The 14,601-nt window shown below is 46.3% G+C and overlaps 1 protein-coding gene across 1 annotated transcript; it reads right to left on the bottom strand.

Annotated features, from left to right (window-relative positions):
• Positions 1–867: 867 nt before the first annotated feature.
• On the bottom strand, positions 868–12,649 carry cdc42ep3 (CDC42 effector protein (Rho GTPase binding) 3). The gene is made up of 2 exons (XM_072500118.1): positions 12,140–12,649; positions 868–2,571 (listed from the first exon to the last, which is right to left on the bottom strand). Exon 2 carries the CDS (start codon positions 2,282–2,284, stop codon positions 1,505–1,507), a length of 780 nt encoding a protein of 259 aa, XP_072356219.1. The 5' UTR covers positions 2,285–2,571; positions 12,140–12,649; the 3' UTR covers positions 868–1,504.
• Between the last annotated feature and the right edge of the window lie 1,952 nt (positions 12,650–14,601).

The raw sequence follows: 14,601 nt of genomic DNA, 5'->3' as shown, positions 1-14,601 counted from the left end.
CTGTGAAACCACTCTAAAGCCCACCTACACTATTCCTTTATCGTCCAAATGTCTATCCAATGACCATTTGAATGCCCTTAGTGTTGGCGAGTCCACTACTTGGGTCAGCCATGATCTGATTGAATGGTGAAATGGACTTGAGGGGGGTGCAGGGTCTGCTTCAGCTTTTACGCCCATTGAAAAAACATAACGGCAGTATAAAAATTGGTAAGTCATGTTGCAGCTGTATAGAACCTTAGTTAGGCCACACTTGGAGTATAGTGTTCAATTCTGGTCGCCACACTACCAGAAGGATGTGGAGGCTTTAGAGAGGGTGCAGAAGAGATTTACCAGGATGTTGCCTGGTATGGAGGGCATTAGCTATGAGGAGCGGTTGACTAAACTTGGTTTGTTCTCACTGGAACGAAGGAGGTTGAGGGGCGACCTGATAGAGGTCCACAAAATTATGAGGGGCTTGGACAGAGTGGATAGTCAGAAACTTTTTCCCAGGGTAAAGGGGTCAATTACTAGGGGGCATAGGTTTAAAGTGCGAAGGGCAAGGTTTAGAGTAGATGTACGAGGTGCCTGGAACTCGCTACCGGAGGAGGTGGTGGAAGCAGGGACGATAGTGACATTTAAGGGGCATCTTGACAAATACATGAATAGATGGGAATAGAGGGATACGAACCCCAGAAGCGCAGGCTTGGAGGGCCGAAGGGCCTGTTCCTGTGCTGTACTTTTCTTTGTTCTTTGACAGCCATTGCGGAAGATAGTAAGTTGCACCTTTTGATCTGGAGCTAAGCCAACAATCATGCTTCGTGCAGTCAGCGGACTGGTTGAAGTGAATACCAATGTCAAGGGGCCGTTAGAAAATAACAACTCCTGTGATACCCCACACTGATCTCTTTATTCTGTGTCAGACGTTGCACCTGTTTTAAACAACATGTGTACATTGAAGCGATATGTTTCACAAAAACAAATTTGTTTTGGAAAGTATTTAAGCAACAGTTAACCATAAACAAAGATTGTTGCAAACTACCGCTATAATTGTGAAGGAATTAAGTGTTTAATATAATTGCCTGAACGAGGGAAGGACACCATTGGCCCACAAAGGTTCAATTGCACAAGAGTTTTCTATAGAGTAGCAGAATTTTGACCTGGCCATTGGCAATGTGCAGCTGAACTCAGCTAGACCGCACAACCACAACGTGACTGCCCCTCTGTTGAAAAACGGGGGGAGAAAAACTGAAAGATGTCCTTTGCCGTAGGTGCAGAAGTGGGAAGTGTGTCATAGCCAAATAGCAGTCCATGTTCATCAGAGCAGCAGTTGGAAAGAGCACCAAACGCAAATAACATCCACAGAGATAATGCCGGTGCTGCTGCATCCAACATTCCCAAGGCGCAGATGGTCCACACTGACATATCTCCTTCAAGCTCAACATGCAGACATATCGGTTCCGTGGTTCGAGCGAACTGTGAAAGAGGTCCAAGCAAACTGTTGTCGATGTTGCTGAGAATGTGCCTGTTATTTGACCTCCAGCTGGTGCTGTCTGTCCATAACATTGAGGACATCATCTAAAATGGAAGGCCCCAGGTCCAGCTGAAGGGAAAGAAGAGAACCGGTGAGGTTGAGGAGGGTATCCTCTGATGAATTGTCTGTGCTCGTCACTCCATACTGCATGCTGCAATGAGTGGGATCTTCCTCCACGTTTTTACACACTGTGGATTGTCCAATAAAGTTATGTGAGTGATTGACATTGGGTTCCCCATTCTGTAACACCTTTGGGAACTTCTTCACCTCTCTTCCTTCTGTAATAATGTGCCCATTGCCCCTTTGCTCATCGTTATCTGGCACGTGTTCCTCGGTAGCTGGATGGAGCCGAGGAGGTTTAGGAGGGGGTGAGAAATCCTGCTTTGATACAATGGTCATGGCAGTCAGTAGAGGGAGGGTGAGGGCTTGAGACCCGCCAATGCTGGGCAGTGATATAGCATTCTTCAGCACTGGTGAGGGAGTCTCGGAGAAAGTAGAATTCGGGGTGCTGTTTGCCCGTAAGAATTCACTGTGCCCTGCATACTGGCCAAGCTTTGCCTTGCCTTGATTTCCAGGCAAGAGGTCGTACTTCCCTTGGAGAAATGAAATGTCACCAAACACGTCATGCTCCCCTCCATTGCCAATGTGAATGGTATGTCGGAAGTCTCCAAGAGGAGGGCTTATCATGTCGGGGGATAAAATGTCCCTCAGTTTAAATTTCTTGCCTTTCTTGTTGTAGGTTGTTTTCAGGTAAATGGGTGTCTTGGCCGGCATCCCTCAGGCAGTGTCAGATAAATGTCCAAAAACATCCAATTTTCCACGCAGGTCTGAATAAAAGTCCTCCAAGTTCCTTCTCCTCTGTGTCTCGGTTATAAATTATTTTGAAGAGAAGCCAAACACATTGCCAACTTGTGAAACACTACCAGCTTCGAACAAGAGTCTTGTTCTTCCACAGTGAGGGCAAACATAAGCATGGGCAGCTCTGAACAAAAAATGAGTCCTTCTCACTCATATGATGCAATAAATGGGTAGACTGGCTCCCTTGAGAAACGCGTGCCGATCTGTGTGAGGAAGTCAAACAGATTATTAGCATATACATGGAATGACCTGCAATATAGCTGACCGTTCTAGCTGGTGGATCAAACTTCATTCCATCGGGGAACGGTAGCAGCGTGGCAATGTTACTGGACTAATAATCTCATATCGCAAGCTGATGCTCTGAAGCAATGGATTCACATTCCCCCACAGCAGCTGCAAGAATTTAAATTCAACCAATGAATAAATCAGGAATAGAGTACTAATCTCATTAGAATCACAGAATCACTAGAGTGCAGAAGGAGGCCATTCGACCCATCATGTCTGCACCAGCCCTCCGAAAGATCTCCCTACTTGGACCCACACTCCCACCCCCATAACTCCACAAAAAATAGGGGCAGTTTAGCACAGGGCTAAATCGTTGGCTTTGAAAGCAGACCAAGGCAGGCCAGCAGCACGGTTCAATTCCTGTAACAGCCTCCCCGAACAGGCGCCGGAATGTGGCGACTAGGGGCTTTTCACAGTAACTTCATTTGAAGCCTACTTGTGACAATAAGTGATTTTCATTTCATTTTCATTTTCAAAACCTTTGGGCACTGGGGGCAATTTAAAATGGCCAGTCCATCTAACCTACACATCTTTGATATTGTGGGAGGAAACGGGAGCACCCAGAGGAAACCCACAGAGACATGGGGAGAAATTACAAACTCCACACAGACAGTCACCCAAAGACGGAATCGAACCCGCGTCCCAGGCGCATTGAGGCAGCGGTGCTAACCAATGTGCCACTGTGTTGGCCACTAATGATCATGAAACTATGTTTGGTACCTTTAAGATATAATAATAATAATCTTTATTAGTGTCACAAGTGGACTTACATTGACGCTGCAATGACGTTGCTGTGAAAACCCCTAGTCACCATATTCCGGCGCCTGTTCAGGTACACTGAGGGAGAATTCAGAATGTCCAAATTACCTCACAGCACATCTTTCAGGACTTGTGGAAGGAAACCGGAGCACCCGGAGGAAACCCACGCAGACACGGGGAGAACGTGCAGACTCCACACAGAAGTGACCCAAGCCGGGAATCAAACCCGGATAATTGGCACTGTGAAGCAACCGTGCTAATCACTGTGCTACCGTGCTGCCCATTATGGTGGTTGAGCATCATTCTTAGAATGCCACAAACAAAAGGAGGCCATTCAGCCCTCCATACTTATGCCGCATCCTTGAATTTAGTGCTGCTACACATGCTTTTGCCTCACAGACATGTACTTTCCAATTCCGTTTTGAACACCGCTATTAAATCTGCTTCCTCTGACCTTCCAAGCAGTGTGCTCCAAAATGCTGCGTGACAAGGTTTATTTACATCTGGCCTCTGGTTCTTTTGTCAATTATCTTAAATCTGTGTCCTTTATCAACGTCCCGCTGGTGGCTGCCGTTTCTCCACATTTACGCTATCAGAGTCCTTCATGATTTGAGCTTCGCCATTCAATCTCCCTTTAACTGTCTCTGCTCGGAGGAGAACAACACTGCTGAAACCCACTCTCTCGCATGGTTACTGTTGGAGTTCAGTTTTTGAAAACATGTGCCCTGTTGGGCTGTGCCACTGGACAGCTGCGTTGTGAAGGGGACAATGCGTCTGAGTGACTCACCACAGCAGCAGGTAGTGATGATTCACAGCACAATTCACCTCAGTCAGCACAAAACTGTTGGAGCTGTAAGCACAGCTGCAACCTTTCCGTGCAGTTTGAAAGGGAGCCATAATATTATCATTAAGAACTTTCAGAGTTGACTGACAGGATAGCTGAAGCTGTGCAACCAAACCAAGAATCCGGGCCTTGAGCTGTTAGCTGATCCAGGCTAGGGGAGTGATAGGTCAATTGCACTAGTGAGCCCAGGATTTGAAACGGGATTAAAAAATAAATTCAGACATGGTTCCTGTTTGCGATTGTTATCCAGTGATTAATACTGTGGTGTGAGAGGAATAGCAGAGGGAGAGAAAATGGGAATTTGTAACCAATTCAGCCTCCCATGGGCCTCCAAACAGATGTATTCACTGTCGCAATATTAGTTCCAATTGCAAGTGAGAATGAGGCAATGTTAAATATTGCTCCCTTGCAATAGTATTCCTTCTGTTTTCACTAAGAAACAGCAATATTTAACAAGTTACAAAATAATATAATGGAGACATGGATGCCTATTGGGGCTGACTAATACTGAATCAGGGATACACTCAGGGTTTTAAGAGACGGATGTGGACACAGAACAGGATGTAGCTTCAGAAACATGAAGGGAGGGACAAGATCCATCAAAAGCATAAATCCCACCACAGCAATAAACCTGGAATATAAAGCTATAAAGCTGGTCTCAGTAATGATGACCATAACAACTATCATGTAAAAACCTATCTGGTTCACCAATGTTCATTCGGGAAGGAAATCTACCATACTTACCCAGTCTGGCCCACATGTGACTGGAGACCCACAGTAATGTGGTTGACTCTTAGCTGGCCCCTTAAATGGCCTAGCTAACCACTCAGTTCTCAGGCAATTAGGATGGGCAACAAATGTTGGCATTGCCAGTGATGTCCACATCCCATGAAAGACTAAAGACTATATGTAGTCTGCCTTTAAATGAAACAATACTGTATGCTTCAATCATTCCGTGAGGCAACAAGTTTCACATTCTCAACATTCTGTGGAAGGAAACCAGTGGTTATTTTGGTGAAATAAAAACAGGCACTAAATAGATGCTGTCTTGGAAGACACATCTGTTTCAAAGTCCAGATTTAGAATGCCATTTTGGGTCTAATTGCTGATTACCATAATTTGAACCAGAAACCTGGGGGTTTCGCACTCAAGCGTCAATTAGATGTAATTTTAATGCATTTGTGGGCTGTAAATGTCCAATGAGTTGCAGAAGCACAGCATTCATTCTCTTAAGTGAGTTTCTGAAAAAATTTCCAGAATAAATGTTGTTAGAGGTTTAGTGATATCTCGAACAAGTGTCTCTGAAAATTTCCACATATGTATCAAAAGCCCTCTTCAAACATTCAGCACAATTGGGTAGTCAAAGGTGTGTCCTCTGCAATGACCAGTTTACTCCCAATCAGTTGGTTGTTGTTAGGTCAAGTGATAGCCACTAAAATGCCATGCAGCCTCATTAATGAGCACTAGGTGGAAGCCTAAGCGGGAATCATCTTAGACGATAAGACGTAGTAGCTTTTCGGCCCATTGAGTCTGCTCCGCCATTCAATCATGGCTGATATGTTTCTCATTCCCATTCTCCTGCCTTCTCCCCATAACCCCTGATCCTGTTATGAATCTACGCATTTCTATACAATATAATAATATTTATTGTTACAAGTAGGCTTACATTAACACATGTTACTGTGAAAATCCCCTTGTCGCCACACTCTGGCACCCATTCGGGTACACTGAGGGAGAATTCAGAATGTCCAAATTACCTAACAGCACGTCTTTCGGGACTTGTGGAGGAAACTGGAGCACCCGGAGGAAACCCACGCAGACTCCGCACAGACAGCGACCCAAGCCGGGAATCGAACCTGGGAAATTGAAGCTGTGAAGTAATAGTGCTAACCACTGTGCTACTGTGCCGTCCTATACTACGCATCTTCTCTACAGTTGTAGCACTACATACCGTATACCTTACCCGCTATCGATGTTTATGCATTTTCATTACGTATCCTCATATATTTATCTTATATTCTGTTTTCATGTATGGAGCGATCTACTTGGACTGTACGTAGACCAATACTTCTCACTGTACCTCGGTATACGTGACAATAAATCTAAATCTAATCTGAAAAAAATCTAATTAAGAACCTATCTATCTCTGTCTTAAAAACGCTCAGTGATTTGGCCTCCACAGCCTTCTGAGGCAGAGTTCCACAGATGCACCACCCTCTGGCTGAAGAAATTCCTCCTCATCTCAGTTTTAAAGGATCGTCCTTCAGTCTGAGGCTGTGCCCTCAGGTTCTAGTCTCTCCTACAAGTGGAAACATCCTCTCCACGTCCACTCTATCTAGGCCTCAGTATTCTGTAAGTTTCAATGAGGTCCCTCTTCATCCTAAGCTCTTATCGAGTGCAGACCCAGAGTCCTGAACCACTCTTCATATGACAAGTCCTTCATTCTGGGGATCATTCCTGTCAACCTCCTCTGGACCCTTTCCAAGGCCAGCACATCCTTCCTTAGAAACAGTAACTTCACAGTAACTTTATTGCAGTGTTAATGTAAGCCTACATGTGACACTAATAAAGATTATAAACGGTGCCTAAAACTGCTCGCAATATTCCAAATTGGGTCTGACCAGAGCTTTATCCAACCTGAACAGTATATCCCTGCTCTTGTATTCTAGCCCTCTCGACATGAATGCTAACATTGCATTTGCCTTCTTAACTGCCAACTGAACCTGCACATTAACGTTAAGAGAAACCTGTACTATGACTCCTAAGTCCCTTTGTGCTTCTGATTTCCGAAGCCTTTTCCCATTTAGAAAATAGTCTATGTCGCTATTCTTCCTACCAATGTGCATAACCTCACACTTTTCCACATTGTATTCCATCTGCCACTTCTTTGCCCACTCTCTTAGCCTGTCCAAGTCCTTCTGCAGCCTCTCTGCTTCCTCAACACAGCCTGCCACTCTACATTTCTTTGTATCATCTGCAAGTTTAGCAATAATGCCCTCAGTTCTTTCTTCCAGATCGTTAATGTATATCGTGGATAGCTGTGGTCCCAACACTGACTCCTGAGAAACATCACTAGTCACCGGCTGCCATCCTGAAAATCTTACCAATCCTTCAACACCTTTCCCAATATGGACTCTTATGCCTAAACGTGCCGAGCTGAAGTTTCCACAGAAGATCTCATCTTTGCTACCTTATAGGCTCTTTTTGTGTCCACACAAAATCACCCACATTATTCCCAATTCCGGTGTTTTGTCCGTTGGTGGTCATCAGGAAATATGGCCACATGTCCTGAACTCCCCATAAGTTCACAGTCATCCTCCAGAGTCCTTGGTGGGCTTGTTGTGATTATGTATCTGATTTATAGTCTTGTGATAGACAGATGTTTGGCTATTTGTGTATCTGATTTTCCTCTCGCCTGGGATGTGCCTCAGCCCCAGCAATCGTTGAACAATTGAAACTTATAGCAGAGGCAGAGACTTTTTGGTCCATTGTTCTTGTGAGCTGTTTGCCAGAGCAACTAATCCCATGGCTCTGCTATCTTCCCATATCCTTGACTCCTTTGCTTTGAGCATGTTCAATCCGTTATTGTTATGCTTATATATCTGATTCATACATAGAATATAGAAGCAGGAGGAGGTCATTCGGCCGTTCAAGCTTGCTCCGTCATTCATTATGATTATGGCTGATTATCGTGTTCAATACATTGATCCCGTCTTTCCCCCCATACCCTTGATCCCTTTAGCCCCAAGAGCTATATCTAATTCCTTCTGGAAATTACACAATGTTTTGGCCTCAACTGCTTTCTGTGGTAGTGAATTCCACAGATTCCCCACTCTCTGGGTGAAGAAATTTCTCCTCACCTCAGTGCTAAAAGGTTTACCCCTTATCCTCAAACTACACGCACTCATCCTATCTAGTTCTGGATTCCCCCACCATCAGGAACATTGGGCGGGATTCTCCACCCCCACGCCGAAGTGCCCGCGCCGTCGTGAACGCCGTCGAGGTTCACAACGGCGCGGAACGGCCCCGGTCGCGACCGATTCAGGCCCTGACAATGGGCCAGTATTGGGGCCGCGTCATCCTCCCGCGTGAGGCCTTGTCGCCCGCGTAAAAGCGGCGCCGATTAGATGACGCGGCGGGCGCCGCATAACGGACGTCATCCGCGCATGCGTGGTTGCTGTCCTGTCCAAATCCGCCCCGCAAGAAGATGGGGGACGGATCTTGTGGGGCGGCGGAAGGAAGGAGGTCCTCCTTCAGAGAGGACGCCGATCGCGGGCCACCCCACATTTAAGGTACCCCCCGGTGCAGGATCCCCCCTCGCCCCCCCACAGGCCGCCCCCCCAGCGTTCACGCACCGCCCACGACTGTAGCGACCAGGTGTGGACGGCGCCGGGGGGAACCCGCCGTTTTGGCCTGGCCGCTCGGCCCATCTGGGCCTCAGAATCGCGGGGATGCCGGAGAATCGCCATTTTCGGTGTCTCCGGCGATTCTCCGGCCTGCGGCCCGCGAAAATCGACCAGCCCGTTCCTGCCGCTTGGGAGAATTGCGGGAGGGCATCAGACCGGCGTCCCCGGAAATTTCGGCGGCACAGGCGATTCTCCCAACCGGCGTGGGAGTGGAGAATCGCGCCCATTATTTCTGACTCTACCCTGTTCGAATTTTATAAGTTTCTATGAGATTCTCCCCACCCACCCTCCTCACTCTCCTAAACTCCAATGAATATAATCTTAGCCAATTTAGTCTCTCCTCATATGACAGTCCCGCCATCCCAGGAATTAGCCTGGTAAGCCTTCACTGCTCTCCCTCCATAGCAAGAACATCCTTCCTCAGGTAAGGAGACCAAAACTGCACACAATACTCAAGGTGTGGCCTCACCAATGCCCTGCACAAATGTAGTAAGACATCCCTATTCCTATATTCAAACTTCTCGCGATGAAGGCCAAAATTCTATTTGCCTTCTTTACTGCCTGCTGTACCTGTGCGCTTACTTTCAGCGACTGATGCACGAGGAGACCAAGGTCACGCTGAGTATCCACCTCTCTCAATTTACACCCATTCAAATAATAATCTGCCTTCCTATATTTGCTAACGAAGTAGATAATCTCACATTTATTCACATTATACTGCATCTGCCATGCATGTGCCAACACACTCATCCTATCCAAATCCCACTGACGAATCGCTGCATTCTTAAGAGTGTAAGTTCTCAAATGTTTTTGATTGAAGGAGCACTTTTCAAATGGGGTTGTAATTATGGATCCCCATCTAGATTGTAAATACTCCATAAGAGTGATGTATGTAAAGAGCATTTTAATAATGTTTTTACAAAAACAGGTATTTGCTTACAGGTATCAGTGAGATGGGTGTATCTGCTTTTTGCTGCAGAGTCTGAATTTCATTCCACAGTCCCTGAGATGTGACAGCCAGGCCACCGTGTGCTACACATATACCTGAGGTTATCCCAACTCAGTAGTTCAAATATTGGCCCATCTAAGAGTCAGTACTATGGAGATAAGAGTTTCATTCTCTGAACACGACATTGATATCTAGAAGAGTAGTTATGTTTGATGGAAGAGGAATGACATATCTCCCAGTACATCGAGCCAGATTTCCTGGCAAAGTGCTGCATGTCAAGATTTTCACCTGGTAATCGAAAAAGGATCTTTGTTATAAAAACAACAGACATCTGCTGCATGACAAAGCAGTGAGGAAATGAGTTGCCTCATGTGCCGCCTGGCATAGATGAGAAGGAGAAGAGGAACAGGAACAGGAAGGAACTTGCATATTTCCACTCCTCAAAGGTGGGTGGTGCTTAAGCAGAGACTCAAAGGCTCCTTAAGTTCCACATTTCTAACCGGTTCTTTGCATCACCTGGTTTCCATTGAAGGGCCAACAGAAAGAGGCTCCTGTCTCTCAATTTTCAGCCTCTGCTGATCAGGCCCCATAAAAATTGGATCCTGGGTTAAGTCTGATGTCCAGAGCTTCAGACCGGCAACACCAGCTTCTGAATATAAGGATGTTTGAGGGGAAGGAAGGAAAGGTGATATCATTGTGACGCAATGTACAGCTGGATAGTCATAATGGATCAGTGGTGAGAAGCGGGCATAAACCAACTACAACTGATGTGGGATAATATAATACACAAGGATTTTTTTCAACCGTTTAAATCGTTAGTTCACCTTCCTCTTCCTGATGGTTGGGGCAACCCCAGTGGTTAACAATCCTGTGAAAATTCCATCTAAGGTCAGAGGGTGAGATCTTCCAGCTGTTCACGCCAGCGGGATTTCCCGATGGCGAGGGGCTGTCCACAGCAGGAAACCCCATTGGCTGGCTGGTAGGACAGAGGGTCCCGCTGCCGGCGTGGGCACGCCGCACCGTAAAACGGATGCAGCGGGACGGAGAATCCAGCCCCCTGCCGCCAGCCAACAGCAGGCCGCTTCCCGCTGCCGAGAAACACGGCGCATGCAGGGAGGCCAGAGAATCTCACCCAGAGACACAGGCAAGAAACAGCTATTCAGTCATCAAAGCGTCCCACCGGCCTGTCCTCTAGCATTCCCAACAACATTTGAAATCACCCTTAATCTTTCCCAAGCAAATTATTTGACGCTCGTGCAAAGAAGCCTGATAAATGTTCTGAAATTACTATGAAATAAATAAGGACACTGTCATATTGTTATATTATATTAAGAGCTGGGAACCAATTGTTACATGAATATATATCCTGGGGTATCACATTCACTGTTGCACCGTAGTCATATGCCCAGTAACAATGTCTCAGCTCACTGGCTACATGGAGGAGCTGAAAGAAATACACTGGGATGAAGTTCCGGCATTTTGAGTTTTAAAGTGTGATGATTTCTAACTTATGGAAACCAGGAGGCATAAGAGGGACCCAATTTAAATCAAAGAACCATAAAGAAGGCCATTCGGTCCATCAAATCTGCACCAGCAATAACTGACATGTCTTTGACTAACCCAAGCTCTAGTCGTGTATTTTCCAGAGCATACGATTACCGGCCTGGCCCGCCGACTCGTCCCAGCCTTCCCGAACAGGCCGAATGTGACTAGGGGCTTTTCACAGTAACTTCATTGAAGCCTACTTGTGACAATAAGTGATTATTACTATATTACTATTACTATTATTCCCAATGCCTTTTGCTGCAAATCCGACAGTTATCCCATTTGGTGAGGAATAATCGACTCTAGGACGGCTCAAGAACGTGGAGAGACCATTGACATCTAGCAGGAGGTTTTCCGTTCAATGTATTGAAAACAAAACCTCCTACATTAACGGTGACCGAAGTACAGTCACACAAGTTGTGTAACTCTGGTTAGGAATGACTACCAGTGCACCTTATATCTGCGTTTCAGCATGATGTGAAAAGAGGCTAGCTTCTCACACTGAGCCGGCAGTCCAGCTCAGCTCAGTGGACAGACAGAAGCAGATGTCGCCGGAGCGTTTTCCAGCATTTTCAGCTGATCTTTCAAATTCCCAGCACTGTTTCTGTCACCGATATAAATAGAGTTAGTTTTTAAACCCTTTTGACAGGGATTGGGCAAACCCCTTTCGGAAGAGCGATGAAAGGGTTAATCTAATTGAGCCATTGATTCCAGTCCGTCCCTGCTTAATACCTACAACATATTCAAAAGATACAAAAACATAATTTAGCCGAGGCTTTAACTTTTTGTTTTCTGTATTTCGCTACATTATTGCCATCTCTTTCAGCCGAGCTGCCGGCTCAGGGTTAGTGATCTGGTTCTGAGGGGAGGCTGACAAGACTCGGAGCCGCCTTTACCTCAACACAAATCTCCAGCTAACCAGACAGAACCGAGCTGCACCGCCGAGAAAGGGAAGCGAGATGAATATAAAAATCGAGACTTACAGGTTTCCTCCCCCACAGCCTGGGCCGACTGATGCTAAAGTCTCTCCCGCTAACCTGCCGATCCGTCCACCGGAGAGAGGGAGATCCCCATTTTGGGTGGGCGCGCCAAGTAGCCGAAGATCAAAAACCCCCAGGGAGCGACCTCTGGGCTGCGTGTCTGTGTGTCCCTGAAGTTCGGGCTGTGCTCAGGGTGTGTGTGTGCAGAGCTGAAGAGAGTGGCAGCTGGCCAGATGTTGGAGCCACGCTTGCCTCCTGTCAAGCCCGGTGTCCACCTGTGTTTGCCTGTCTGTCACATCCATACCAGTTGGGAGCAGCCCCTGTCCGTCCGTCCCCCTGGTGCCCAGCAGCTGGGGTGGGGTTGGGAGGGCTGAGGGAAAGTCCTTCTGCGCCTTTGCCAATTGGCTGACAATAGGAGGGATCAAAATCTGGGGAGATTTTCTGCAGGCACCTTTTGATTTCAACTTGAACAACATATAGGGCGCCTGTTAAATCTATACATAATGGAGGGGGGGGGGGGGGGGGGGAGAGTGAGGCTGGTGCAGTGAGCAATAAAGCAAGCCTCAGCTCAGCTCTACCAGTGGGATGGGTGCAGGAACTGGGGAGCACCCACCGAAATCCTGGAGCTCTGGACTTCCCGGATCACTGAATGAGTTTAGAATGAAAACAACTGGAAACCCTGGATCCGCTCAAAAATCACTTGGAACAGAAACGTGCGTGTATTCACAATACACTCGGCGTGAATCTATAATCACGTATTCAAGCCAGCTGAAAGCAGAGTAATACTTGGCTGTTAATAATCCAGTCCGGGTTTTCCAAACGATTCGAGATTCCAGCTCCTCTCCAGTGTTTATATAGCCAACAATATATTTGTTCTGTGGCGATGTGCTGGGCTAATGGTTCAACTGCTCGGTAGAAACGCAGACAGATACATTCGCAGTAACGTACCTGGAATAGCATAGCGTGTCCAAGAAAACGTTAAAAAAAAGTCCACAATGGCTAAAGGAGTGGAGGTGAATGTAATTAGATCAAACTCAACCTGTCAAACCCCCAGCTAACTGCTCTCAGAATAAAAAGGGTGGTGCTGGTTTTAGATTGGAAGGACTGTAAGCAGCCGACAAGATGCATTGAAATGCATCCTCAAATATAATAATAATAATCGTTATTGTCACAAATAGGCTTACATTAACATTGCAGTGAAGTTACTGTGAAAAGCCCCTAGTCGCCACATTCCGGCGCCTGTTCGGGTACACAGAGGGAGAATTCAGAATGTCCAATTCACCTAACAAGCATGTCTTTCGGGACTTGTGGGAGGAAATCAGAGCTCCCAGAGGAAACCCACGCAGACACAAGGAGGACGTACAGACCCCGCACAGACAGTGACCCAAGTGTGAATCGAACCTAGGACCCTGGCACTGTGAAGCAACAGTGCTAACCACTGTGCTACTGTGATGCCTACAGTATTACACCTGACAACATTTTCCTTGATATGGTGCCTCCAATATAGGTCCAAGGTGCTTTGCAATAAGCAAGCTCAGCTATCGTTGAGTTACAAAAAGAAATATGTGCATTTATGTAGTGCCCTCATATCATCTGGATGCCTCAAAATACTTTGCAGCCAATGAAATATGGTTGAAATGTGATCACTGCTGTAATGTAGAAAGCTTGGCAGTGAATTTGAACCCATTATGCTCCCACAAACAGCAATGTGACAAGGACCAGATAACCTGCTTTAGTGATAGTAGTTGTAGGATAAATATTGGCCAGGGCACCGGCGATATGTTTGCTGAAATAATGCCAGAGATCTTTTAGAACCGCCTGAGAAGACAGATAGGTCTTTGGGTTAACACCTCATCAGTTAGATATGGTTATGGGTTTTTAGAGATAGTTCGACACTTTGTCGGCCATCTGCCATGAATATCGTATATGAAAAATATTGAGATGTAAATGCATATAAATTATCTGGATTAGTGCATCAAAACAAGGCAGACTATAAGTGTACTCTTATACACTGGTTTAGCTGGTTTAGCTCACTGGGCTAAATCACTGACTTTTAAAGCAGACCAAGGCAGGCCAACAGCACGGTTCAATTTCCGTACCAGCCCCCCCCGAACAGGCGCCGGAATGTGGCGACTAGGGGCTTTTTATAGTAACTTCATTGAAGCCTACTCGCGACAATAAGCGATTTTCATTTCATTTCTAATAATAACTAAGTTTAAATCAAAGAACAAAGAAAAGTACAGCACAGGAACAGGCCCTTCAGCGCTCCAAGCCCGTGCCGACCATGCTGCCCGACTAAACTACAATCTTCTACACTTCCTGGGTCCGTATCCCTCTATTCCCATCCTATTCATGTATTTGTCAAGATGCCCCCTAAATGCCACTATCGTCCCTGCTTCCACCACCTCCGGTAGCAAGTTCCAGGCACCCACTACCCTCTGTGTAAAAAACTTGCCACGTACATC

The sequence above is a fragment of the Scyliorhinus torazame genome, chromosome 4 (assembly GCF_047496885.1).
Source record: "Scyliorhinus torazame isolate Kashiwa2021f chromosome 4, sScyTor2.1, whole genome shotgun sequence".
Taxonomy (NCBI): domain Eukaryota; kingdom Metazoa; phylum Chordata; class Chondrichthyes; order Carcharhiniformes; family Scyliorhinidae; genus Scyliorhinus; species Scyliorhinus torazame.
The sequence above is the reverse complement of the archived record's forward strand: the minus strand, read 5'-3'. Positions and strand labels throughout refer to the sequence as shown.

Coding starts and splice junctions, on each gene's coding strand:
- cdc42ep3 (XM_072500118.1), bottom strand. CDS start 2,284: ATGCCGGCCAAGACACCCATTTACCTGAAAACAACCTACAACAAGAAA.